Source organism: Lithobates pipiens, unplaced genomic scaffold (assembly GCF_037356315.1).
Source record: "Lithobates pipiens isolate NorthernLeopardFrog02 unplaced genomic scaffold, aLitPip1_a1.2 Scaffold_8, whole genome shotgun sequence".
Classification (NCBI taxonomy): Eukaryota; Metazoa; Chordata; class Amphibia; order Anura; family Ranidae; genus Lithobates; species Lithobates pipiens.
Window position 1 is genome coordinate 613,398,619 of NW_027507903.1, and position 26,940 is coordinate 613,425,558.

Sequence of the window (26,940 nt, forward strand, 5' to 3'; positions counted from 1 at the left end):
GACTATGGTCCCAGCTGCCTTGAGATCATTGACAAGATTCTTCTGTGAAGTTCTGGGCTGATTCCTCACCGCTTTCATGATCATTGAAACTCCACAAGGTTAGGTTTTTACATGGAGCCCCGGATGGAGGGAGATTGACAGTTATTTTGTGTTTCTTCTATTTGCAAATTATCGCACCAACTGTTGTCACCCTCTCACCAAACTGCTTGGTGATGGTCTTGTAGTCCATTCCAGCCTTGTGTAGATCTACAATCTTGTCCCTCACATCCTTGGACAGCTCTTTGGTCTTGGCCATGGTGGAAATATTGGAATCTGATTGATTGCTTCTGTGGACAGGTGTCTTTTATACAGGTAACAAGCTGAGATTAGGAGCACTCCCCTTTAAGAGAGTGCTCCTAATCTCAGCTTGTTACCTGTATAGAAGACACCTGGGAGCCAGAAATCTTGCTGATCGGTTGGGGATCAAATACTTTTTTCACTCATTAAAATGCAAAGCAATTTTATAACTTTTTTAAATTGCGTTTTTCAGGATATTTTTATTGCTATTCTGTCTCTCACTGTTAAAATAAACCGACCATTAAAATGATAGACTGATCATTTCTTTGTCGGTAAATGTACAAAATCAGCAGGGGATCAAACTTATTTTCCTCACTGTAATACATTTTCCTATTGGTGGTTTATTGCGATTCGGCGCCACACTATATATCTTATTTCAGTAATTTGCTTTGTATGTGAAGACACATTGGGTGTTGGTAGCAATATCCTTTATATTATTACTCCCTATATGGAATACTGGGAAGTGCATGAGTGGTCTGTGTTTCAGTTTCTGGATTTCTACTTGAAAGCATTTTTATACAGCAGTTTTGTAAGAAAATGAGCGTGAATAGGCTCTATTTTATTTTATTTATTACTTTTGTGTTTGTGTTTTCTTGCATACATTCTACTAAAGGAACACTGACAAATTGGCACAGACTGTGTGCAGACACATACAGTATAGCAGTACTACAGGAAGACTTTTTATTTTATCATTATCCCAGGCTATACGTTTCTGGGCAAAGTTTTGGTGTTGGAGTTTGGAATCTTCCATACGCTGGTCATCCAGCTCTCCATCCCTCTCTGTACCTGCTCCCCTCCCATCTCCCTCCCTCCCCGGAGAGGTACTGCTGATAACAGCAACTTTAATAACAAAGCTGGAAAAAAAGCTGATAGAGAGAGAAGCGGGACGGGCAGCAGGTAACGTACAAGACCCTCCACACACCACTGCACCGAGGAATTATACAACATCCACCATAACAGGCACACTGACGGTATATTATAGATGGGATAATGCAAATATTAGGATAGATTGAGATTAGAGATGGAAGATTCTGCCCAAGGATTTGGTACATTTTGCTTAAAATTCTAACCTGAAGCTAGAGGTGAATCCCATTGAAGTATATGAGTGGGGTGGGATCATCTTGTTAAATGCTGGCCATTTGTAGTGTTGGCTACTGTTCGAAGCTGGGCACTGCCATGGAAAACTTTTTTAAAAATGCCATACAATGGGGAGTTGGACCTTTTATGTGCTTTCAATTGCAACATTGAAAGTACTCAAATCCTTCGGGGATGCCTTAAAGTGGAGGGCCACCCTGAAAAACAAAAGTACATTAGAATTTTGCAAAAAATCATAAAAAAAAAAAAAAATGAATTTTTTTTTTTTTTAAACTTACCAGAAATTCCTGTTGCTAGGCAGATCATCCTAATCTGCCTCTTCCTACTCCGTAGTAATCTTCGGTCTTCTCTCCTCCGTGCGGCTTCTTCTGGGTAATGGGGCACTGTGTGTTCTTGGAACTGTGTGTCCCAGAACACAGTGCGCCCCATTCACAAAGCGCCGTGCGACTCGTGCATGCGCAGTAGGAAACGGGCAGTGAAGCCGCAAGGCTCCGCTGCCTGTTTCCCTTAGTTGGAATGGCAGTGCTTGGAACTGAGAGCTGAGGGACATGTCAGCCTCGCGGGCACCCTGGAAAGGTAAGTCTCCTTATTAAAAGTCAGCAGCTACTTTTGTTTCAGCTGCTGACTTTGAAAAAAACATTTTTAGGACTGAAATTTTTAGGACTGAAACACCGCTTTAAAGATACACTATGCTACCAAAAGTATTGGAACGCCTGCCTTTACACGCACATGAACTTTAATGGCATCCCAGTCTTAGTCTGTAGGGTTCAATATTGAGTTGGCCCACCCTTTGCATCTATAACAGCTTCAACTCTTCTGGGAAGGCTGTCCACAAGGTTTAGGAGTGTGTCTATGGCAATGTTTGACCATTCTTTTAGAAGCACATTTGTGAGGTCAGGCACTGATGTGGACGAAAAAGGCCTGGCTTACAGTCTCCGTTCTAATTCATCCCAAAGGTGTTCTGTTGGGTTTAGGTCAGTCAAGTTCCTCCACCCCAAACTCACTCATCTATGTCTTTATTGATTTTGCTTTGTGCACTGGTCCATATCATTTGTTGGTGGGTGGATTAGGGTGTGGGGTTAGTTTTCCGGGGGTTGGGCTTGGCCCATTAGTTCCAGTGAAGGGAACTCTAGTGCCCCGTACACACGAGAGGGATTAAGTCTGACAGACCTCCAAAGGAGTTCCACCGGAGTTCCGACGGAGTTCTGGCGGACTTTTCGACCGAACGGACTTGACCACACACCATCACACCAAACTCCGACGGAGTCGAACGTGATGACGTACGACTGGATTCGACGTAGGAAGTTCATAGACAGTAGCCAATAGCTGCCCTAGCGTCGGTTTTAGTCCGTCGGAGTAGCACACACACGAGCGAATTTTTCGAAGGGGACCGGGTCCGGCGGAGTTCCGTCGGGAAAATTTGAAGCATGCTTCATTTCTAAAGTCCGTCAGACTTTAGCGAAGCTAAAGTCCGTTGCAGCCCACACACGATCGGATAGTCTGACGGACTCAGTCCGTCGGAGTTTGGATGTCGAAAAGTCCGCTCGTGTGTACGGGGCATTAGGCCGCGTACACACGCGGGGACTGTTCGCTGAAACTTTGTTCGTCAAACAGTTGCCGCAACAGTCCGCTCAAAATTTGCATGAGCGGACTTGCCCACACACGGCACTTTTTGAGCGGACTGTTTGCCAAACAGTTCGCTCAACTTTTGAAATGAACGGACTCGCCCACATAAGGCGGAGGCAAGTCCGCCCATTTCGAGCGCGTGTACAGGTAGGCGGGGCCCGCGACGGAGACGTCGCTGGACCCGCTGCCTGGAATGAACTTAAAGGAACACCCAACGCCGGAAAAAATCGGCGTGAGGGTTCCCCCAAAGTCCACAACAGACCCTTGTCCGAGCACGCTACCCGGCCGGCCAGGAAAGGGGGGGCGAGCGAGCGCCCCCCCTTCTGAGCCGTACCAGGCCGCGTGCCCTCAACATGGGGGGGTGCCTTGGGGAAGGGGGGGCCGCGCGGTTCCCCCACCCCAAAGCACCTTGTCCCCATGTTGATGAGGACAAGGGCCTCGTCCCGACAACCCTGGCCGTTGGTTGTCGGGGTCTGCGGGCGGGGGGCTTATCGGAATCCGGGAGCCCCCTTTAAGAAGGGGGCCCCCGGATACCGGCCCCCCACCCTATGTGAATGAGTATGGGGTACAATGTACCCCTACCCATTCACCTGTAAAATAAAAGTACCCAAAAAAAACCCACAACACACGAGATAAAATATTTTATTGCACAGCTCCGGGGGTCTTCCATCTTCGGGGGTCTTCTCCGGACTCCTCCGCTATCTTCTTGTAGCTCTTTTGCTAGCGGAGGAGTCCGGCTTTCTTCCTCCCCGCCGCCGGCCTCTTCTCCCGACTTCGGGGGTCTTGTCCCCCTCTTCGGTTCTTCTGCCGGGCCACCGCGCCTTCTTATAGCTCTTTTACAGGCGGTGGCCCGGTCTTCTGTCGCCGCCTTCCGTTCTTCTTCTTCTTCTTCTCCAGGAGATGTTGACACGACGCTCTCTCCGGCCGGAATGCCAGAGCCGCGCTGCGCTGCCACTTATATAGTGCCAATGGGGCGGTGTCACATGGTATATGTCACATGGGTTGGTCACATGGGTTGATGTCACATGGTGACCCCCGCCCCCTTACGATGTCATAGTCCCCATGTGACATCAACCCATGTGACCAACCCATGTGACATATACCATGTGACACCGCCCCATTGGCACTATATAAGTGGCAGCGCAGCGCGGCTCTGGCATTCCGGCCGGAGAGAGCGTCGTGTCAACATCTCCTGGAGAAGAGGAAGAAGAAGAAGAAGAACGGAAGGCGGCGACAGAAGACCGGGCCACCGCCTGTAAAAGAGCTATAAGAAGGCGCGGTGGCCCGGCAGAAGAACCGAAGAGGGGGACAAGACCCCCGAAGTCGGGAGAAGAGGCCGGCGGCGGGGAGGAAGAAAGCCGGACTCCTCCGCTAGCAAAAGAGCTACAAAAAGATAGCGGAGGAGTCCGGAGAAGACCCCCGAAGACGGAAGACCCCCGGAGCTGTGCAATAAAATATTTTATCTCGTGTGTTGTGTTTTTTTTTGGGTACTTTTATTTTACAGGTGAATGGGTAGGGGTACATTGTACCCCATACTCATTCACATAGGGTGGGGGGCCGGTATCCGGGGGCCCCCTTCTTAAAGGGGGCTCCCGGATTCCGATAAGCCCCCCGCCCGCAGACCCCGACAACCAACGGCCAGGGTTGTCGGGAAGAGGCCCTTGTCCTCATCAACATGGGGACAAGGTGCTTTGGGCGGGGGGGCCGCGCGGTCCCCCCTTCCCCAAGGCACCCCCCCATGTTGAGGGCACGCGGCCTGGTACGGCTCAGAAGGGGGGGGCGCTCGCTCGCCCCCCCTTTCCTGGCCGGCCGGGTAGCGTGCTCGGACAAGGGTCTGTTGTGGACTTTGGGGGAACCCCCACGCCGATTTTTTTCGGCGTTGGGTGTCCCTTTAAGTCCATTCCAGGCGGCGGTGCCCGCGACGTCTCCTTCGCGGGCCCCGCCTACCTGTACACGCGCTCGAAATGGGCGGACTTTTCTCCGTGCGGGAAAAGTCTGCTCATTTCAAAAGTTGAGCGAACAAGCCTACACACGCAGGGACTGTTCGCTGAAACCAAGTTTCAGCGGACAGTTTTTTGGAAATTCCGAAAAACCTTGTTCAAGAGACTGTCCGCTGAAACTGTCCGCTGAAGCCCCACACACGAGCGGACTGTTCGCTGAAACACTGTTCAGCGGACAAGGTTGAGCGAACAGTCCCCGCGTGTGTACGCGGCCTCAGGGTGTCAGCATATCAAGACATTTTGGATAATTTAATGCTCCCAACTTAGTGGTAACAGTTTGGGGATGGCCGTTTCCTATTCCAACATGACTGCACATGAGTGCGCAAAACAAAACCATAAAGACATGGATGAACCAGTTTGGGGTGACGGAACTCAACCTGATAGAACACACGTGGGATGAATTAGAGCAGAGACTGCGAGCCAGGCTTTCTTGTCCAATATCAATGCCTGACCTCACAAATGCACTTCTGGAAAAATGGTCAAACATTCCCATAGACACACTCCTAAACTTTGTGGACGGCCTTCCCAGAAGAGTTGAAGCCTTTATAGCTGCAACGGGTGGGCCAACTCAATATTGAACCCTATGGACTAAGACGCCATTAAAGTTCATATGCGTGTAAATGTAGGCGTCACAATACTTTTGGTAATATAGTTAATATAAAACCATTCTATTTTTTAACCTTTTAAGCTTTTTTAAGCTTTCAGCAGCTGATTTTATCAACTACTGAGTGTGCAGCTTCTGTATCTTTTAATCATTACTAACCTGGTGCTATCACCGCGTTGCCACTGATTTCCTGTTCCAGGGTGGCTCTTTTGTCTCGCTGTGTCCTATGGAGCCACCCATGCATGCACACTGTTGGGGGAGTGAATACCTGTCTTTGAGAGGTACGCTATCCCTGCTCCCGGGAGTCCGGGCAGTAGGGACCCAGTGTGAAGCCGTAATGCTTCACTACCGGGTTCCCTTACCAGCAATGGCGGCAACAGCACCTGACAGCTGATGAAAACACCAGCTCCATTGCCAACATGGCTGGACTCCAGGACAGGTAAGTGTCCTATTATTAAGAGTCAGCAGCTACAGTATGTATAGCTGCTGGCTTTTTTTTGCAGGGTCGGGTGGACCACCTCTTTAACGCTTTCCTGCGAAGAACAGAAGTTCATGGAAGCAGCTCTGAGAGCAGGAGCCAGCAACTTTGAAAGTACAAGTGCAGGGATAAGATTTTTAACAAATTGTTCATCAGAATATGCTTATTTTATTGTGTTCAAGGAGTTTAAAAAAAAAACGCTCAGACTTTATTCGAAACATAGAAACATAGAAAAGTGACGGCAGAAAAAGATAGAGTAGTCCGTCGCGTCTGCCAATTTTTTTTTTGTTTTGTTTGGTTTTTGTTTTTTTGTGTTTTTTTTGTTTTTAATTGTGTTTTTTTTGTGCTACCTTTGTTGTCTGACTATAGATCTATGTTTATCCCAAGCATGTTTGAAGCCATTTGCTGTTGTCTTAACAGCAAATGGCTTCAAATATGCTTGGGATAAACATAAATCTATAGTCAAACAACAAAGTTAACGAAAAAAAAAAAAACAATAATAAGAAAGACTAAATAAGAAACCCATAATTCTACTTTAAAGGTGTATGTGGTGTTACAGAACACATTTCAGTTTTCAATGGCAGAGCATTTCTGGCTGTAGATTTGATTTTTTTATTAGCTTGGTTCTCAATTAAAAAAAAAAAAAACACTGCATAAAATACAACATTTTGAAATTAGCCAGCAGCAGAACAGTTTTAATCAGGGATAATAGGCCTAACTGGTTTATTCCTAACATTTTATAAATTAGATAGATCGGTGCTGTGAATGTTCTTGCACTTATTTTTTCTCCAGTGATGCAGACAGACAGTAACAAATAGTCCACTATATGCACCCCAAACTTTTTAAAATGGCCCTATCAACATAAAATAAAAATTAACCCACAAAAAATGAAAATCCCAAACAACCACCCTATCAAACAAAAGCCCATTTAATTTTATTGGAACCTTTTTCAGCAAAAACAAAAAAGGTTTGCTATAGGCAGGACAGCAGCTAAAAGTAAGTGTTGACCTCAATTCGACCACAACATTAAAGAGGTTGATTGACCTAGCAATCAGAATTAAAGTACAGCTCAATAACTGACCATAATGTCTCCCAAAGCAATTTGTCAGCTTTCCCTTTATTTTTCCCTACAGCAGCTTTTTCCGTCAGAATAAACTCTGAAGTTTTTTTTTTCGACGAGTTCTGACGGAGTTCCAACGGAGTTCCGCTAAAACAGACTTCACACCACAACAGACTTCAGACTACACACGATCACACCAAAGTCTGATCTTTTAGTTTTAATTATCTTTTTTTTTTTATCAAGTAACTTTTTATTGTTTCCAACAGTGCATTACACATCATGTCGCATTACATCAGAATAGTTCCACAAGAAATAACATGAGCAAACTATGGGACCTTCCGCCCTTCGATCCACAGGGAGCCCTCTGGAACAGGCATAGACCTGGCCAAAGAGACTCCCCCCCGATCAACCAGGCCAACACTGGATACAAGAGTGTAGCGCCAACCGTCACATTTGCCAGCGAGAGATCCCAATATCTATATGCTTAGCTCTACAAACATTTCAGATTGTTCCCTTTAGTTGCTGTTATCAAACCATCTTCTTAAAGGAACCATGGAGCACAAGGAAACTAAAACAAAAGAGGCGAAAGAGGCAAGAAGGAAAGGGAAAGGAGATAGAAGTTAAGTGAAGAAAAGAACATGGGGGATATCAAGAGCAAAGGGGTAAGCGATAGCAGGGATAAGAAAAAAGGAGAAAGGACAGTCAGGAGACAGAAGGGGGATGAGAGATAGGGGGGGAGGGTGGGTGAGGGAAGGGGGGGGTAATCACTGTGTGCGGTCTCGGCAGCGAATCACAGCTGGTCCTCCCGAAATTTCCATGGACTCCAAACCACGTCATGAGCCTCTATTCGGTCCTGCATCCTGGCGGTCATCCTCTCCATCAATTCCACGTCTCTAATTCTAGTATGGAGCGCGTCCAGGGTGGGAGGCTGTACTTTTTTCCAATGCAGGGCAATGAGGCACCTCGCCGCTGTCAGGATATGTCTCGACAGTTTCTTTCGGGACTTTGTCAATTTGGGAAAGGGGATGCCCAGCAGGAAAGTCTTAGGGTCCAGTGTCACTCGGTGATCTAGTACAGTAGTCAAGAGGCGCTGGACCTCTTCCCAGAAGGGAACCACGAGGGGGCACCGCCAGTAAATGTGGAACAATGTTCCCCTGTGGGCCTGGCATCTCCAGCATCTGTCGGATGAGGTGGGATAGATGGCGTGTAAAACGTCCGGGGTCATATACCAAAAAAATAAAATTTTATATGCATTCTCCCGGTACAGTGTGCACATAGAGCTTTTCGAGGCCGGGGACCATATCAACTGCCATTGCTCCTCCGTAATCTCCTCACCCAACGCCTCCTCCCACTTATGCATATAGGTATGGCTGCCTTTCAAAGCTTTAGGGGGAGCGTTGATTATTTTATAAATGGTTGATATCAATCCCCGTTGGGCCAAGCCCGCTAGGATCACAGTCTCAAATGCGGAGGGTGGAGAAAAGCGCAGGTCAGAATATATGGTCTGGGCGTAATGTCGTATCTGTAAATAACTATAGAAACTCTGTCGTGGGATATCAAATTTAGATTGAAGGTCGGCATAAGACAACAGCCTCCGCGACCTAGGATCCACCAGGGTGCCCAGATGGAAAAGATTCCGGGACGACCACGGATGCGACATCGGATATGTCAGGCTATCTGGCACTTTAGGATGATATAGGAAGGACGTCAGGAGCGACCCAGCCGAGGATAGCTCGTGAACTTTAGAGAGCTTACGCCATAGGCCCTGCAGGTGTGACATAGTGCCCAATAGTTGGGCCCGGGGGATCGAAGCTGCCGCGCTCCAAAGCATGCTATTAGGATGAGCCGGGGCCAACCAGAGTTTCTCAATTTCCGTCCATCTATTGTACGACCGCTGGGTGAACCAGGAGGCCACTGCGCGGAGCTGGGCTGCTTGGTAGTACTTAATGAGGTCCGGAAACGCCAGACCCCCGTCTGAGCGGGAGGCCGTCATGACTGAACGAGGGATTCTATGGCGTTTGTAGTTCCACACAAAATTGAGGAGGTCCGCCTGCAATTTTTTCAGATGATGGTAAGGTATCGGGATAGGAAGGGTCTGGAAGAGGTAAAGGAGTTTCGGAAGAATCGTCATTTTCACTGACGCTATCCTGCCAAAAAGGGAAAGCCGATGTTTCCGCCACCGGGAAAGCAGTTGCCTGACGGTGCCATACAGGGGCGGGAAGTTTGCCTGGTATAGGGAAGGAAATGTCGGGGTAATATATATCCCCAGATATTTCAAGGAGGAGGTTTTCCAATGGTATGGGAAAGCAGATCGCAAACGATCCACCTCCAGGGGTGGGATATTTACTGGGAGGGCTTCTGATTTTGAGGCATTGATTTTATAACCCGATAGGGCACTGTAGCGATCGAGCTCTTTGTGTAAGTTGGGCAGGGAAATCAGGGGCTGGGTCAGGGTAAGGATCACATCGTCCGCGAACAGCGAAACCTTGAATTCCCTGTCTCTAACCGGGATGCCCCTGATGTCCTGGTTCCGCCTAATGGACGCCGCCAGGGGTTCCACGCATAGAGCAAACAATAAGGGCGAGAGGGGGCATCCCTGGCGTGTGCCATTAGAAACAGAGAAGGTCGAGGAGGTAGCAAAGGGGGTCTTAACTTGCGAGGTCGGAGTAGAGTAAAGGTGCCGTATAGCCTGCAGGAATGGTCCCCTCATCCCCATATGTGTCAGCGTGGCGAACAGGAAGGGCCACCCCAGTCTATCAAAGGCTTTTTCCGCATCCAGACTCAGGAGTAGAGACGGGACGCCCCCCCTATTCGCCACGTCAACCAAATCTATAACCTTCCTGGTGTTATCACCTGCCTGACGAAGGGGGACAAACCCCACCTGATCTTTATGTACGAGGGAGGGGAGGACCTCATTGAGCCGCAGGGACAGGAGTTTTGTAAAGATTTTTAGGTCCGCATTCAAGAGCGCAATAGGCCTGTAATTGGCACATAGGATGGGGTCCTTATCCGGTTTAGGAATCAGAGTAAGAATTGAACGCTGCATATCCGGAGGGACCGGGGTATGCTGCAGGAACGCATTAAACAGTCTGCTCATGTACGAGAGCAATAGGGGCAGGAACGATTTATAATATTCATAGGGCAGGCCATCCGGGCCCGGAGATTTATGAGCTGGTAACGACTTGATGGTTAGTTCTATCTCCTCCTCTGAAATGGGTTTGTTCAAGGAGGCCAGGTCCTGGGTTCGAAGGCAGGGGATCCCGCTGTCTGACAGATAGCGGTGCATGCGTTGGGTGAGCTCAGCTGGCAAGGGATCACTAGGGATGTCGCGACTGTTGTACAGCTCCTCGTAGAAACTTGCAAATGTGTCAACTACCTCCTTAGGGTGGGAGACCACAATATTGGCCTTAGTCTTAATCTGATGCGGGGTGGACTGGAGGTGTTTATCTCTAAGTTTCCTCGCTAAAAGAGAGTGCGCTTTGTTGCCCCTGTCATAAAATGTCTGCCTAATCCTCAGGAGGGTCTTCTCCACCCGGCGGAGTGCCAGATCTCGGAGCACCATGCGGAGCTTCGTTATCTTGCGGAGGGTGCGCAATGAGGGGGAGGCTTGCATAGCCCGTTCCAATTGCCCGAGCTCCCCTTCCGTTTGCAGCTTAGTGGCCTCGACGTCTTTCTTCAGTGCAGAAGAAAGAGCCAAACACTTACCGCGGATGACCGCTTTGTGAGCCTCCCACAACGTGGGGAGGGAAACATCAGGTGTTGCATTTTCAGCAAAATAATATTTCAAGGTCGAGACCAGTTCTGCTTGGGAAGGAGAATGTTGCAAGAGGAAAGTGTTCAGCTTCCAATTATAGGGCTTAGTCACCGGGGCACCGAGGTCCAGTGTTATTAGTATCGGGGCATGATCCGACCAAGAAATTGGCAGGACCCGGGCACTCCGGACCTTCCTCAATGTAACGTTGTTAGTGAAGAAATAATCTATACGGGTATGCAGTTGGTGAGGGGCCGAATAATAGGTATATTGCCGGTCTACCGGATGGAGGGCACGCCAGGCGTCGAACAGAGCATATCGCCGGGTCAATTGGCGAAAAAGTTTGGAGTCTCTAAGTGCTTTAGCCGAGGGCGGCCGGGGCACCGCTGCCAAGCGGTCCACTGTGGCTGAATGGGCTAAGTTAAAGTCACCCCCCACCACTAGATAACCGTGGTCCGATTTAAATAATCGTAGGAAGAGTTTAGAGAGGAAGCTGTGTTGATGAGTATTCGGGGCGTAAAGGGAACACAGGGTGATCGGATGGGATCTCCATGTGCCTTTAAGTATCAAAAATCCACCCCCGGGGTCACTGTAGTGATCAAGGTAGGCAAATGGGGCCCCTTGACGGATCAGGATAGCCACGCCCGCTCTCTTATGAGACCCTGAAGATAGATAAGCTAGAGGGAAATATCTAGAGGCAAAAGCAAAAGAACCTCCCTTATCGAAATGTGTTTCCTGAACCAGGACTATGTCAGCACCTGACTGCCTAAATTCCCTCAGTGCCAGATGCCGCTTCTTGTTTGAGTTTAAGCCATGAACATTTAAAGACAAAATTTTAGCCATCAGTCATGTCGGAGGGGGGGGGATGTGGAAGCTAGTTCTTACCCGGTCACCGTCGCTCTTGACGACCGCCAGGAGCCAGGAGCATACTCGTTCCAGTAGAAGGGTCCGACAGGATACCACCTGACCGCCGCAGATTCCCACACGGTGAAAGGGTAGGGATGGGGAGGGGAGGAAGAGAGATAGAGAAGGAGAAAGAGAGAGAAGGAAAAAAAAAAAAGGGTTAGAGCAGCAAACAGTAGAACACATGTTAAGCAGATAACTGTTATACAACCAAGCGGACAACCAATGAGGACCATGAACAGGCATGGCGCTCAGGTCTGGTCGGATTCCCAGGGGGCCACCAGAACCCGAACCCGAAGGCCGGGCCCGGCGGCCACCTGGGAGTCCAGCTCCCCCCGTCTGATTCTGCAATTGAAGTGGGCGGGTAAAAACTGGGGGGCGCAGGGGAGATGCAAACGCGATACCAATCGCCAGACATCTCCTAGAGTCCTGGATACATTGCCCACGCATCCGGGGGAGGGGGGGGCGACTCAAAAGTACCAGGGAACCCACTAACTCGGGTCTCCAATTCGCACCAGCCTAATTGTGACACATCAATAAGAGGGCACCAAGAGGGACAAAAAATGAACTCAGGGGACAGTGCATACGGGCAGGATCGTACTGTCCAGAGAACAGTCCAAAGGCCAACCAACAATCAAAACGGGCCTTATTCCCTTTCGCCACACGGGCAAACGGAATAATAAAAAAAAGGGGGAAAAAAAGTTATGAAAAAAAAGAGTTACAGCACCATCTTTCAGCCATGTCCTTGACGAGCAGAGGTTTTTGGTGCTTCCCGGTTTCGAGGCCATTGGCGGGAGGGGACCTTCTGCCACAATGTCGGGGGGGCAGGCTGAGTAGCCACTAGGTCCCAATCCGGCAGCTGGGGCGGGCGGACGCCCAGATCTTCACAGAAGGTGTGGAGGTCCTCAGGGAACCGCAAGGAGGCCGTCTTGCCTTGATGTTTAGCCGTGAGGGAAAATGGGAATCCCCAACGATAAGGGATATCGGCTTCTTGGAGGGTGCGGAGGAGCGGCTGGAGAATTCTGCGTTTCTGTAGCGTGAGCCAAGAGAGGTCCGGAAAGAGTTGAACTGGCGTGTTCCGGAAAGTCACCTCCCGAGCCAGGCGTGCCTGTCTCATTATGTCCTCCTTGAGGTGGAACGAGGTGAGTCTGCAAATAACGTCCCTGGGACTAGATGTTGCGTTTTTGGGGCGCAAGGCCCGGTGCGCTCTGTCCATCTAAATAAACTTGGTAGGGGGTTCCCCAAGCAGTTCATTAAATATTTCCTGCAGAATAAATTGTAGATCTTCCGGGCCTTCCACCTCCGGTATCCCCCTCACTCTTATGTTGTGCCTGCGCCCCCTGTTATCTAAGTCTTCCACATGGCGTTGCATATCTCTCAGGAGCACGCGGTGGTCGGCCCCTTGCGTTTGGGTCTTGTGAATCGCTATCTTGGTCTCTTGAATCTCCTCCTCAGCCATCTCCACCCGGTCGGCCAGGTGCCTGAGACCGGCGTGTAGCATTTGTATTTCCGCTCTACAGGTAGACTTGACATCTTCTATCAATTGCTTAAAGTCTTCTTTGGTAGGGATTGCTTGCAGGTAATGTTGCCAATGCGGATGTATGGGTGGCTGGGATGAGCTTCCCCCGTCTCCTACGGCTGGTTGCTGATGAGGTGACGGTGCAGGCCCGAGACTCCCGGACCCGCTCGCCCGCGTAGAAGGGACAGGTTCGGCCTGTAGACCCCACACCCCCTCCCAGACAGGCAAGGGGGCCGGACAGCTCCGGTCCTCCTCCCCACGCCCCGTGGCACAGTCAGTGGGGGTCAGGGAGCCCCTGCGGGGACGTTGCGGGCCGAGGGCCCATGACGAGGCCATCCTCTGAGTCTTGGGTGGAGGCGATCGTGTCTCCGGACTTAAGCGGGGCCCCCGCACTCCCCCCACGCCCCTGATGTGAGTGGGACAGCGGTTCCCCTGGTGGAGGGAGGGCAGGAAAATCATTGTCATCCAGGGATGGGGGGGACCCCACTGAGCCTGTAGAGAGGAGGGGGTCTGACAGCGCCCTGAGCAGACGGGGCAGTGCCAGTGAGCATTGTGTGCCGGTCGGGGTGGGAGGGGAGCTGCTGCCCGAGTGAGTCTGGGGCCTTCCAGGTTCCATGCAGCCTCCTGTGTCCCCCCATCCACCCCCATTGTCCAGGTCTCGGCTCACAGCAGAGTGTATGGGGGGCTCCTGGCCCCATCGAAGTGGTACCTGGTCCCTGGCGGCTGTACCTTGCCCCGAGGCCTGCGGGGGGCCGGACATGCGTTTGCTGGGCTCCGGAGGTGGCGTGGCAGGCTTCAGGCCTAGTCCGGCGGCACGGGACAGGGCCGGGGGGCGAACGTGCACTCACCCCCCCGATGGCCGGACGTCTGATCTTTTAGAATGCAGTGACGTACAACATGTATAACCAGACTAGAAAAAGGAAGTTAAATAGCCAGTAGCCAATAGCTGCCCTTGCTCATTTTTGGTCCGTTGGTTTTCCCGATAGGAATTGATTCCATCGAAAAGATTTAAAACATGTTCTATTTCTAGGTCCATCAGAATTTTTTAAAAAAAAAAGTCAAATGAAGCCCACACACGAACGGAATATCCGATGATATGATTCCTTCTGACCTTTTCTGTCGGAAAGTCCAGTCGTGTGTACACAGCATAACACACTGACACTATGGCTACTTTGTACCTCCCCTTTAATATGGAGGAGGCTGGCTTATGCAAAGGCCCCCTTATTGGCTGGGATTACCAGATTTTATAAATGAAATCCAGAAACATTCTACTGGACTTGCCCAATGTTAACTGCGGCCAAATAAAAATACTGATTTGTTGCCACACCCACAAAATCATGCCCCCTTCCCATTGTTAACATGCCCTGAACTTACTGGTCACAGGCTTTTGAAACAGGAGGTAGACATTAAAAGTATAATGACAAAATGCCTTAGGCACCATGACAAGGGAAATTATGCAACACTCAAAGCGTGATGCAGTGAACTGTAGATGGGGCTAAATTGTGGTGACAGTGGGAAGTGCTTAAAGGGGTGTGGTTAAATAAAAGCTGAGGCTACGCTACTATGGGTAAAGAGTGCATAATCACAAAGTGTAGGTGTTAGGGGCTAGGCATAAGTAATGCACAGAGTGCAGAGGTCAGATAACACACAGAGATGGAGGTCAATAACATATAGCATAGGGTACGGGAATCAGGAGTATGTTATTCAGAGAGAGCAGAGGTCGGTTATATATAACACAGAGACTGTTGGGGCCAGGATTAAGTACCACACATGGTAATCGAGGTCAGAAGTAAGCAATTCAGAGAGCAGAGGTCAGGAGTAAGTAAAAAAAAAGAAAGAGCAGAGGTCAGGATTAAGTAACACAAAAAAAGAAGAGACCAGGAGTATGTAACATAGAGACTGTGGGAGTCAAAATTAACTAAAGCATATGGAGACCAAAACTAGCAACATTTAGCACTTTAGATTGTATGTTTCTTATCACATATGGAGAGCAGAGGTCAGGAGTAAGTAACGCAGAGGTTAGGTTAGGAAAGTGTAACTGGGTCAGGGTTATACTGTATAATACAGACATCAGGAGTGTATAACACAGAGAGAACAAAAGTCAGGTCAGGAAAAAGTAATGCAAAGAGTGCAGAGGTCAGGAATAAGTAACGCAGACACAGTAGATCTCAGGATTAATTAACGCATAGAGTGCAGTGGTCAGGAGTAAGTAACACAGAGAAAGCAGAGGTCAGGTAACACACAGTGTAGTCAGAGATAAGCAATCCAGAGAGAGCAATTGTCAGGAGCAAGAAATGCACACAGTGCAGCATTATAAGTGTAGCTACAGTATATTTAAATTATATTATGCCAAAGATTGGGAGTAAGTAACACATAGCGTGTAAAGGTCAGGAGTAAGCAGATAAAGGAGATGTCAGGAGCAGGTAATGCAGAGAGAGAAGAAGTCAGAATTAAGTAAAGCACAGGGTAGAAAGTCCAGGAGTAAGTAGTGCACGGAGTGTAAAGGTCAGGAGTAAGTAATGCAGAAAAAGCAGAGGTCAGCATTGCGTAACACACAGAGTGCAGAGGTCAGAAGTATGTAACACACAGAGTGCAGAGGTCAGGATTAGGTAACACACAGAGTGTAGGGGTCAGGAGTAAGTGACACACAAAGAGCTCTTTTGGCTATACTTCTACTTGGGATCTCAGGAGGGCAGTTGGTTCCACCAGCATGTGAAATGTGATGTGTCACTGGACCATGCTGTCAGTTTCAGGGTAAACATGTCCAAAAATATATGCATCCCACATTGCAACTTGTATGCCTAGAGGACAAAAGCCCACTGGACCAGAGATTCTGATATCCAGGCGAAGGCTAAAAGGTGACTGACCCCACACCATTATTAACAAGGCAAAGTCATTTGTGATAGTGGCACTAACTATCTGACAGTCCTTCGCATGGGAGAAAATCCCACACTTACCTTGCCTGGCTGGGATTCATCATGAAGTAACATGGCTTTCAGGAGGTCCTTTGTTACGCCAGAGGAGTTTGTCGCCACTTTAAGCAGTCATACCCAGCCAGTGTTTGCTTGGCAGAAATGTAGTACCAACATCAACTACCTGCCAACTGACTTAACTATGACACTCCCACAGGCTGGAAATCAACATTAAACAACATTAAACATTGTAGAGTTCCCTCTGGTGGACCCACTGGTTGTATTGGGTTCTTCTGTCCTCCAGAGGGTGACTTGATTTGATAGCACTGGCTCTCAAGACACACCTTGTGTTTGCAATCAAATTTATTGGGCAGTAACCCTGGGAGGTGTATGTGGGAGGGATGAAATGGTTGAGGGCAGTATTTTACTCAGGGTCACTGGGACTTAGATACTCTGCAACAGGCAGAATTGGGTCTATTGTGCTCAAATACATATGGATTTGGGTAGTCAAAGAGAGAGACCACTATTTGGTGGCCATCCTATCTTTGATAAAAGCGTAAAATGACTGATCTACTGCCACCATCGCAGAGGAAGCCCAAAATGCTTCACTTTGAGGAGGCGCTATGGCTACACATATTCTAATGATAGCAGGATCTCCTTAAATGACCAGCATGCCTCTGGTCGACGAAAGGAGGAGGTGGTATTTTCCTCATCACTTTTTAGAGAATTTGTAGATCACAGCAGCCAGGCTGGGCTGCAGGCAACACTCACAAGCAATGTTGAACCCCATAGTTGCTGACTACTGTGGGCATTCTCAGAAGGGAAGTGAGTTTTAGTCCCTGGAGGTTTTGGGCCTGCTCTGAAACCTATATAATGTCAGATTGGACCTTTGGCACAGTAGGAGAATTTAAATGGAGAGATGAATACACCTGTGCCCTGACAGTATGGACCCGTTTTCTTTTTGTAAAACAAACCAGTCTTGGATTACCGATGACTACAAAACCCCTGCTGCTGATGGTATGGACTACATTTTTAGCTGTCTTCTGCCACCATTACCAGCTCCTGCCTAATGTTTGCTGCAGGGTGATTCTTGCATTGTGTCACAAAGGTTATGGCCTATTCTGACACTCCAGAATTTAGAAATATTTGTGGCTACTCTCTCTCAAATAATCTACTCTAATTTTTATTTCAAGATAAAACCTGCCTGGTCTCTCCTTCATACATTGCAGTCTTATCAAGCTGCTTATATTCAGTCCAGCCACTGAACAATATTTGTGGTAACTGTCTCTCCAATAATAAACTATTTTTTTTTCAAAATAAAATTTGCCTTGTCTCTCCTTCTTACATTGCAGCCTTACCAAGCTTCTTACAGTACCTTGAAAATGTATTCATACCCCTTGAAATTTTTCATATTTTGTCATGTTACAACAAAAAAACATAAATGTGTTTTATGTGATAGACCAACACAAAGTGGCACATAATTGTGACGTGTAAGGCCGCGTACACACGAGAGGACTGTCCGTCCAACTTAATCCGCTGAAACGTGTTTCAGCGAACAATCCGCTCGTGTGTGGGCTTCAGCGGACTTTTTCAGCGGACAGTCTGGCGGACTAAGTCTTTCGGAATTTCCGTAATATTGTCCGTCCAAACTTGGTTTCAGCGGACAGTCCGCTCGTGAGTAGGCAAGTTGGACGGACTAAGTATGGCGCATGCTCAGAAAGGATTTCCACGGCCGAAGGTTGCATTGCAGTGTATTGGACGTCGTATTTCTAGTCCCGTCGTACGTGCTGTACACGTCATCGCGCAAGTTTTCAGCGGACTGTCTGTTCATCGTGTGTGGTCAAGTCCATTCATTCAAAAGTAGGACGGACTGTCTGTTGGATTGTCTGACGGACTTAGTTGGCCAGACAATCCTCTCGTGTGTACGCGGCCTAAGGAAAATGATAAATGGTTTTAATTTTTTTTACAAATAAATTTCTCAAAAATGTGGCGTGCATTTATATTCTCCCCCCTTTACTCTGACACTCCTAACTAAAATATAGTGGAACCTATTGCCTTTAGAAGTCGCCTAATTAGTAAATAGAGTCCACCTGTGTGTAAATTAATCTATAAATACAGCAGTTCTGTGGAGCCCTCAGAGGTTTGTTAGAGAACCTTAGTGAACAAACAGCAATTATGAAGGCCAAGGAACACACCAGACAGGTCAGGGATAAAGTTATGGAGAATTTTAAAGCAGGGTTAGGTTATAAAAAAATATCCCAAGCTGTGAACATCTCACGGAGCACTGTTCAATCCATCATCCGAAAATGGAAAGAGTATGGCACAACTGCAAACCTACCAAGACATGGCCGTCCAACTAAACTGACAGGACGGGAAAGGAGAGCATTAATTAGAGAAGCATGGTAACTTTGAAGGAGCTGCAGAGATCCACAGTTCAGGTGGAAGAATCTGTGCACAGGACAACTATTAGTCATGCTCTCCACAAATCTGACCTTTATGGAAGAGTGGCAAGAATAAAGCCATCGTTGAAAGAAAGCCATAAGAGGTCCCGTTTGCAGTTTGCTAGAAGCAAATGTGGGGGACACAGAAAACATGTGGGAAAGGCAGCTCTGGTCAGATGAGACCAAAATTGAACTTTTTGGCCCAAAAGCAAAACACTATGTGTGGCAGAAAATGAACACTTCACATCACCCTGAACACACCATCCCCACTGGAAACATGGTTGTGGCAGCATCAGGCTGTGGGGATGCTTTTCTTCGGCAGGGACAGGGAAGCTGATCAGAGTTGATGTGAAATTGGATGGAGCCAAATACAGAACAATCTTATGCTGCGTACAAACGACCGGACTTTCCATAAGACTAGGTCCGACTGTTCTCCCGACGGACTTTCGGCGGAGTTCCGACTGACTTTCTGAACGAACAGACTTGCCCACACGTGAACAGATTAAGTCCATTTGAAAGTCTGTTAATTTTGAACGTGATGACGTACAATGGGACTAAAAAAGGAAGTTCAATAGCCAGTAGCCAATAGCTTCACTTGTGTCGTATTTGGTCCGCCGGACCAGCATACAGACGAATGGTTTTCCCGATAGGAATTGAGTCCGTCGAACAGATTTGAGACATGTTCTATTTCTAGGTCCGTCTGATTTTTTTAATAAAAAATGATCGCATTAGCCCACACACGATCGGATTGTCCGATGGACTGATTCCGTCAGACCTAGTCTGCTGAAAAGTCCGGTCGTGTGTACGCTGCATTAGAGGAAAACCTATTATGTCTTGTACACACGGTCGGACATTCCAACAACAAAATCCATCTGATTTTTTCAGAGGGATTTTGTCCTAAACTGGTGTCGCATACACATGGTCAGACAAAGTTGTCGGAAAATCCGATCGTTCGGAACGTGATGATGTACGTTTGTTAGGACGGGACTACGTTAAGGCTACTAGCCAATAGCTTTGGTCTCGTAATTTGATCTGAGCATGCAAGGCACTTTGTCCGATCGGAATTCTCTACAAACGATTGGAAAAAGTCAGATCTGATTTTTTTGTCGGAAAATTTGAGATCCTGCTCTCAAATTTTTTCCACTGGAATTTCCAACGGAAAAAGTCTGATAGAGCCCACACATGATCGGATTTTCCGACAATATAATCTGATGGGACCTTTTCCGTCAGAATTTCTGACCGTGTGTACAAGGCATTAGAGTCTGCCAAAGACTTGAGACTGGGGTGGAGGTTCACCTTCCAGCAGGACAACGACCCTAAACATACAGCCAGAGCTACAATGAAATGGTTTAGATCAAAGCATATTCATGTGTTAGAATGGCCCAATCAAAGTTTAGACCTAAATCCAATTAAGAATCTGTGGCAAGACTTGAATATTGTTGTTCAGAGATGCTCTCCTTCAATCTGACAGAGCTTGAGCTATTTTTCAAAGAAGAATAGGCAAACATTTCACTCTCTAGATGTGCAAAGCTGGTAGAGACATCCCCAAAAAGACTTGCAGCTGTAATTGCAGCGAAAGGTAGTTCTGAAAAGTATTGACTTGGCTGAATACAAATGTACCCCACACTTTTCACATATTCATTTGTAAAAAAAACTTAAAACCATTTATCATTTTCCTTCCACTTCACAATTATGTGCCACTTTCGGTTGGTTTATCACATAAAATCCCAATAAAATAATTTACATTTTTGGTTGTAACATGACAAAATCTGGAAAATTTCAAGGGGTATGAATACTTTTTCAAGGCACTGTATATTCTGTCCAGCCACTGAACAATATTTGTGGCTATCATCTCCCAGTACAGACAAATGATGGTGTCTGCGGCTGAGATGACTAGACCTGCGTAGCTACACAAAGAAACTAGGACCAGACAATATATAGTGTACATTTATTAACAGTAAAGTAAAAGACATGCACACACCAGCAAGCAGGGAACATTGAAAACTGACAGAACTGAAAAGTGACCCAAAACCAAAAATGCCTAAGTAATAGAAACCGAACAAACTAACTATATACAATATGTACAAAATATAAAAAAGATGGGAAGCATGGGAAATAGGGAAATACCAGCGATTAAAGAAAAGGGGGGAATGAGGACTGGGTACAAGACTAAGGGAAGCAGAAGTAAGGCAGCAGGGCACAGAGTACAGGATGCAGGGCTAGCTCAAGAGCAAGAGCAGGATAAACGGCATTAAGAATCTGGCAGCAAACAAGGCAATCAAAACACTGATGCAAGGAGCAATAGCAGAGGTGGGACTTAAGTATCCTGGTTCACCTGCTGGTGGCACTGTGGTTCTCTAGGCTGAAAGCTACAGTTCCAGTAATCACCTAAGGGTGTCTCCCAGCAGGCAGCAGGTTCCTGCAATCAGCTCCATCTGGCCCCAGTTGCTGGCTACTGGAAGACACCCTCTGGTGGTTACTGGAACTGCAGCTTTCAGCCTAGGGAACCACAGTGCCACCAGCAGGTGAACCAGGTCCTTACACATGGTCTGTAAAACACATAGTAGAGACATTGCTGCACCAAGACCTTTATATGCACAATACAAACACAGCTACACCATGACACCTGTATATACCTACAGTACAATACAGACACCATTATATTGTGACTTGTATCCTGTACAGACACTGCTACATTGTAAACTGTACATACACAGATTATACAGGTACTGCCAACTCTGTGACATGTTCACACACAATGCAGGCAATGCTACGCTGACATATGTAGAGGTCACATTTAAAGCCATATCCTTTAAATCAGTGTTTTGTTTTTTTATTTTGGCACAGTGTCATCATGGATCAAAGCGTGAAGCTGTTCATATACTTTATGGTAAGTATCTTTCATAGAATTGTTTAAACTTAGAATGTAATTGTCCAATTCTATACTCCCAACCAGTGGCATGGGAGTCTTTTGCAGCTCACAGATCTACACTATATTGCCAAAAGTATTAGAACGCCTGCCATTGCATGCACATGAACTTTAATGGCATCCCAGTCTTATGCCCTGTACACATGGTCGGACATTCCGACCACAAAATCCATCAGATTTTTTCAGACGGATTTTGGCCGAAACTTGTCTTGCATACACACGGTCAGACAAAGTTGTTGGACAATCCAATTGTTCTGAACGTGGTGACGTTCGTTGCGTACTACAGGACTACGTAGAGGCCAGTAGCCAATAGCTTTCATCTCGTAATTTATTCTGGGCATGCGTGGCACTTTGTCCGTCTGAATTCTCTACAAACAATCGGAAAAAGTCTGATAGGATTTTGCTGTCAGAAAATTTTAGATCCAGCTCTCAAACTTTTTACGTCCGAATTTCCGATGGAGAAAGTCCGATAGAGCCCACACACGATCGGATTTTCTGACAACATAATCCGATCGGACTGCTTCCATCGGAATTTCCGACTGTGTGTACAGGGCATTGGTCCGTAGGGTTCAGTATTGAGTTGGCCTACCCTATAACAGCTTCAACTCTTAGGAGTGTGTCTATGGGAATGTTCGACCATTCTTCCAGACGCGCATTTGTGAGGTCAGGCACTGATGTTGGACAAGAAGGCCTGGCTTGCAGTCTCCGCTCAAATTCATCCCAAAGGTGTTCTGTCGGGTTGAGTTCAGGACTCTGTGCAGTCAAGTTCTACCACCCCAAACTCGCTCATCCATGTCTTTATGGACCTTGCTTTGTGCACTGGTGTGCAGTCATGCTGGAACAGGAAGGGGCCGTCCCCAAACTGTTTCCACAAAGAGGCGGCACTGCCCATTGATTTCAATGGGCAGGGGCACTATAGGATCGGTGTATACACCGCTCCTACAGTGCCTCAAGGATGCGGCTTGCAGGACTTTTTTGGCATCCTGCCAGCGCGCCGCTCCAGTGTAAAAGTGTTCAGGCTTTTCACACTGGAATGAGAGGAGAGGCTCTTTACAGGCGCTATGCAGGCACTATTTTTACAGCTTTAGCACCTGTAAAGCGCCTCAGTGTGAAAGCAGATTAAGAATTCCCTTCACTGGAACTAAGGAGCCAAGCCCAACCCCTGAAAAACAACCCCACACCATAATCCCCCCTCCACCAAATGATTTGGAGGGGTGGCCCAATACTTTTAGCAATATGGATGAGTGAGTTTGGGGTGGAGGAACTTGACTGGCCTCAACCCGATAGAACCCTTTGGGATGAGTTAGAGTGGAGACTGCGAGCCAGGCCTTCTCGTCCAACATCAGTGCCTGACCTCACAAATGCACTTCTGGAAGAATGGTCAAACACTCCCATAGACACACTCCTAAGGCTTCTGGACAGCTTTCCCAGAAGAGTTGAAGCTGTTATAGCTGCAAAGGGTGGGTCAACTCAATATTGAACACTACAGACTGGGATTCCATTAAAGTTCATGTACATGTAAAGTTCCAGTGATAAGGGAATTCCCACTTAGGGAAAGGGGAATCTGGCCAGCAGAAAATAAATACAGGAATTTTAACCCGTTTTTACTCTATCCAAAGCTTAAAACAGTTTTGGCCATAGTTACATTTTCATACTACATTTAGTTAAAGCAGAACTTTACCCATAACAACTTGATAATAAATAATGTTCTTCACCAAGAAACATACATTCCACATTAATAATGATGGAACAAAAATTTGTGTGTGCTGTAAATTGCCTCCAGCACTGTTCCTGTATCTTCTTGCTTTAGGCTGCCATTTTGTTGAAGCCCAGGGCTCCTGAACAGCAGTAAATCATAAAGCGGAACTAAACCCATCAATTTAATGGTTTCAAAAAACAGATACATTCCTGGAATCCCGGGATTCATAACTGTCACATTTGCTTGTGTCTTCAACCAAACTGTCAAACCATCAAATGGCTGGTATCATAACTGATCACATGTGTAGCACCATGGTCGTTGCAGATCAAACAGAAGCAGCTTCCTTGGCTGTAAAGGATAGGAGGGTTTAATTCAACTTTAAATGAATCTTGAGCAGATGGATCTCTACAGACTTAGCAGTGCTCAAAGGTGCCTAAAAATGGAGAGCAACTAAGCATGTGCAGGACAGGCTGAGACAGTGTATAAATATAACTATAACTATACATATACAGGGTCCATAAATATTGGCACATCGACACAATTCTAATCACACCACACCACAATGGATTTGAAATGAAACGAACAAGATGTGCTTTAACTGCAGACTCAGCTTAATTTGAGAGTATTTACATCCAAATCAGGTGAATGGTGTAGGAATTACAACAGTTTGTATATGTGCCTCCCACTTTTTAAGGGACCAAAAGTAATGGGACACATATACAAACTGTTGCAATCCCTACACCGTTCACCTGATTTGGATGTAAATACCCTCAAATTAAATCTGAAAGTCTGCAGTTAAAGCGCATCTTGTTAGTTTCATTTCAGATCCATTGTGGTGGTGTATAGAGCCAAAAAGATTAGAATTGTGTCGATGTCCCAATATTTATGGACTTGACTGTAACTATAACTATACCTGCAAAACGGGTCAGTGATCTAGCAGGACTTTATGACTAAAGTTCAACTTTAATGTCACAAAAGTTTTGAATGTGATTTATCTCTAGGTTGTAGGAGTGTTTGGTGAACAGACTCCAGCCTTTGATCGCACAGATGCTCCTGCAGTCACCATGCCAGACTGGATGTCTTATGTCTCGGACAACCTCCCCCTCTCCTCCTTGGCCATACCAGGGACCCATGACACTATGGCCTTTTTTGGTGGATCTCTTGCTGAGTGCCAGAGCTGGAGTCTACTAAACCAGTTCAATGCTGGAGTTAGGTTCTTGGATATCCGGCCACGTCATTACCAAGACCGCCTGCCCATTTTCCATGGAGTGTCCTACCAACGCACCTACTTTGACCAAGTACTCAAGGATACGGTGGCCTTTTTAATAAAGTATCCTAGTGAAACAGTGTTGATGAGAGTGAAGGAGGAGTATGAGCCATATCAGAACACCAGAAGCTACTACAAGAGTGTTGCCGAAGTTGTGAGCCAAATTGGAGTACAGTGGTTCTTAAGAAGCAGTAGCCTCCCCACCTTGGGAGAAGCCAGGGGAAAGATTATCATTCTTCAACAATTTTCTTCCAATGGAGAAGGTCCCGACTTTGGTCCCCCATATCCTGGTCATATGAGCATCTCAGATAAATACCAGGTTACTGATGACGAGGACAAATGGGCAGAAGTGGAGAGACACCTCAAGGTGGCCCAAAATGGCGATCCAGAAAGAGCTTACCTGACCTACTGCTCAGGAACCCACTGGCTCCTCTACACACCAGAATCACTGGCTCGCAAGATCAACCCCAGAGTGCTCAACTATCTGAACACCGAGACTTCAGTAGCAAGGAAGAGGTCGGTAGGCGTTGTACTAATGGACTTCCCAGGGGCAGAAATAGTGAGGCAAGTCGTTCTAGATAACTGGAAATGAACCAAAAATATATGCCTCCGGGAAGGTCACATTTTACTTTTTTTTTTCTCTGCTTTGTGCAACATTTTGATCACTTGAGGCAAATTGCATTGGAGGACATTGGAGTAGACAGAAACAGGACAAATAATTTTATGACCACCAACTTTTCTTCAAAAGGTACTTATTTTCTTTTCTTGACCTTGTCAAGTTAATGAAATTATGTACCAGATCCAATATCAAAGAAAGAGGTATTGTACTTACCTCACTGGTCTCCTGTGTTTCCTACCTTCCCTCTGTCCCGCTGCTCCAACCAGTCTATAAGACCTTTTTGCATTCAGTACTTCTGAGAGTGTCTGCTCCCTGTTCCCTAAAGAATTCAAAAACTAGCTGCTTTAAACTCGCTTTAAAGATAGGTGTTCAAAGTGAACGACAGGGATGGTGTCGTGCCAGAACCAGAGCTCCAAACAAATGTGTTTCACGTCTTTGTTTTGAAGACAGCATGATGTAAGGCATAAAAAACCAACTTGTTGGGTCCTCAGAGGGTCCCTTTCTCAAGTCAACATATTCTCTATGAAACATTTATTTGGAGCGCTGATTACTTCGAATTTTTGATTCCTGCTCTCCACTGCACTCTGTGGTTCCATCTGCCAGCTCCAATACTACTGTGTCCTGTTGTGTTGTAGAAGCCCACAGAGGACAAGACAACAGACACTCCCAGAAACAGAAAGTTCTTCAGCAGCCATAGCTTGGAGTAGATGGAAAATTGGGCTCAGCACCCCCAGACCGGTAAATATTAAGCATCTTTTTTTGCAACTCCGAACAAAAAGGAGTAATGAGGCACCCCTCACTGCAGTGGGTCTTTGAATAAATGAGAGGAAGTAAGGCTGGTAAATTCACTGAGGGAACCTCAGAACCAAGCCGGGGATTTTGATCACTAGTCGGCAGCCATAACTGAAATTTTAGGGGGTCCTTTAAAGGCATAGATGTTCCCCCAAAACAAACGTTTTAGCAGAGACAGTAAAAATAAAGTGTGTGAATCCTGTGAACTGTGCCTGTGTCTTCTTTTGGTACTCACTCATTTTCCATCTGGCACCTTGACCACCGCTTTTTGGTGTAAATTTTAGGTTCTGCTAGGCATTGCAGACAAGGCAATTCAGTTCATAAGTAGACACACCTCCATGCTTCTCTATCAAACTTATAAGAATTATGGGAGATAACTTTTAACCGTAGTTCAGGTAGCCACTAAGTTGACATGTGCATTTTGTCTTGTTTCAAATTGAAATTCAGACAATTTTTTTTGTTATTTGGAAATGTGGATGTATCCACATTTAAACAAATCTGAAATTAACGAATACAAATTTTGGGTGAAATTCAAATTTGAATAGTTTTCTAATCGAATTCAAATAGTTTTTGAATCACATTCAAATATTTTTCAAATTGAATTCGATTCGTTTTTTGAATATCCAAAGAGAATAAAATAGAATAGAAAATAAAGGAATAGAATAGAAAAAAATATAATATAATAGAAATATAAGAATATAATATAATAGAGTAAAGAACAGAATAAAATAAGAGCATAGAAAAAAAAGGGATAAAATAGAAAATACAAGAATAGAGAAAAACAGAACAAAATAGAATAGAGAATACAAGAACAGATCAAAATACAATAGAAAATAAAGGAATATAATAGAATAAAAAATAGAATACTATAGAATAAAATAGAAAGCTTATAACCCTCTTCTGAAATTT

General features: G+C 46.5%; 1 protein-coding gene across 1 annotated transcript; it reads left to right on the plus strand.

Annotated features, from left to right (window-relative positions):
* Positions 1-1,156: 1,156 nt before the first annotated feature.
* On the plus strand, positions 1,157-26,233 carry LOC143961390 (1-phosphatidylinositol phosphodiesterase-like). The gene is made up of 3 exons (XM_077470658.1): positions 1,157-1,233; positions 21,573-21,615; positions 24,355-26,233. Exons 2-3 carry the CDS (start codon positions 21,580-21,582, stop codon positions 25,210-25,212), a joined length of 894 nt encoding a protein of 297 aa, XP_077326784.1. The 5' UTR covers positions 1,157-1,233; positions 21,573-21,579; the 3' UTR covers positions 25,213-26,233.
* The last annotated feature ends 707 nt before the right edge of the window (positions 26,234-26,940 follow it).

What these genes read in the sequence shown, in the direction of transcription:
- LOC143961390 (XM_077470658.1), top strand. Translation starts at nt 21,580, where the DNA reads ATGGATCAAAGCGTGAAGCTGTTCATATACTTTATG. An exon ending in AGCTGTTCATATACTTTATG is followed by an intron (nt 21,616 to 24,354) that starts GTAAGTATCTTT and finishes ATTTATCTCTAG; the next exon opens with GTTGTAGGAGTGTTTGGTGA.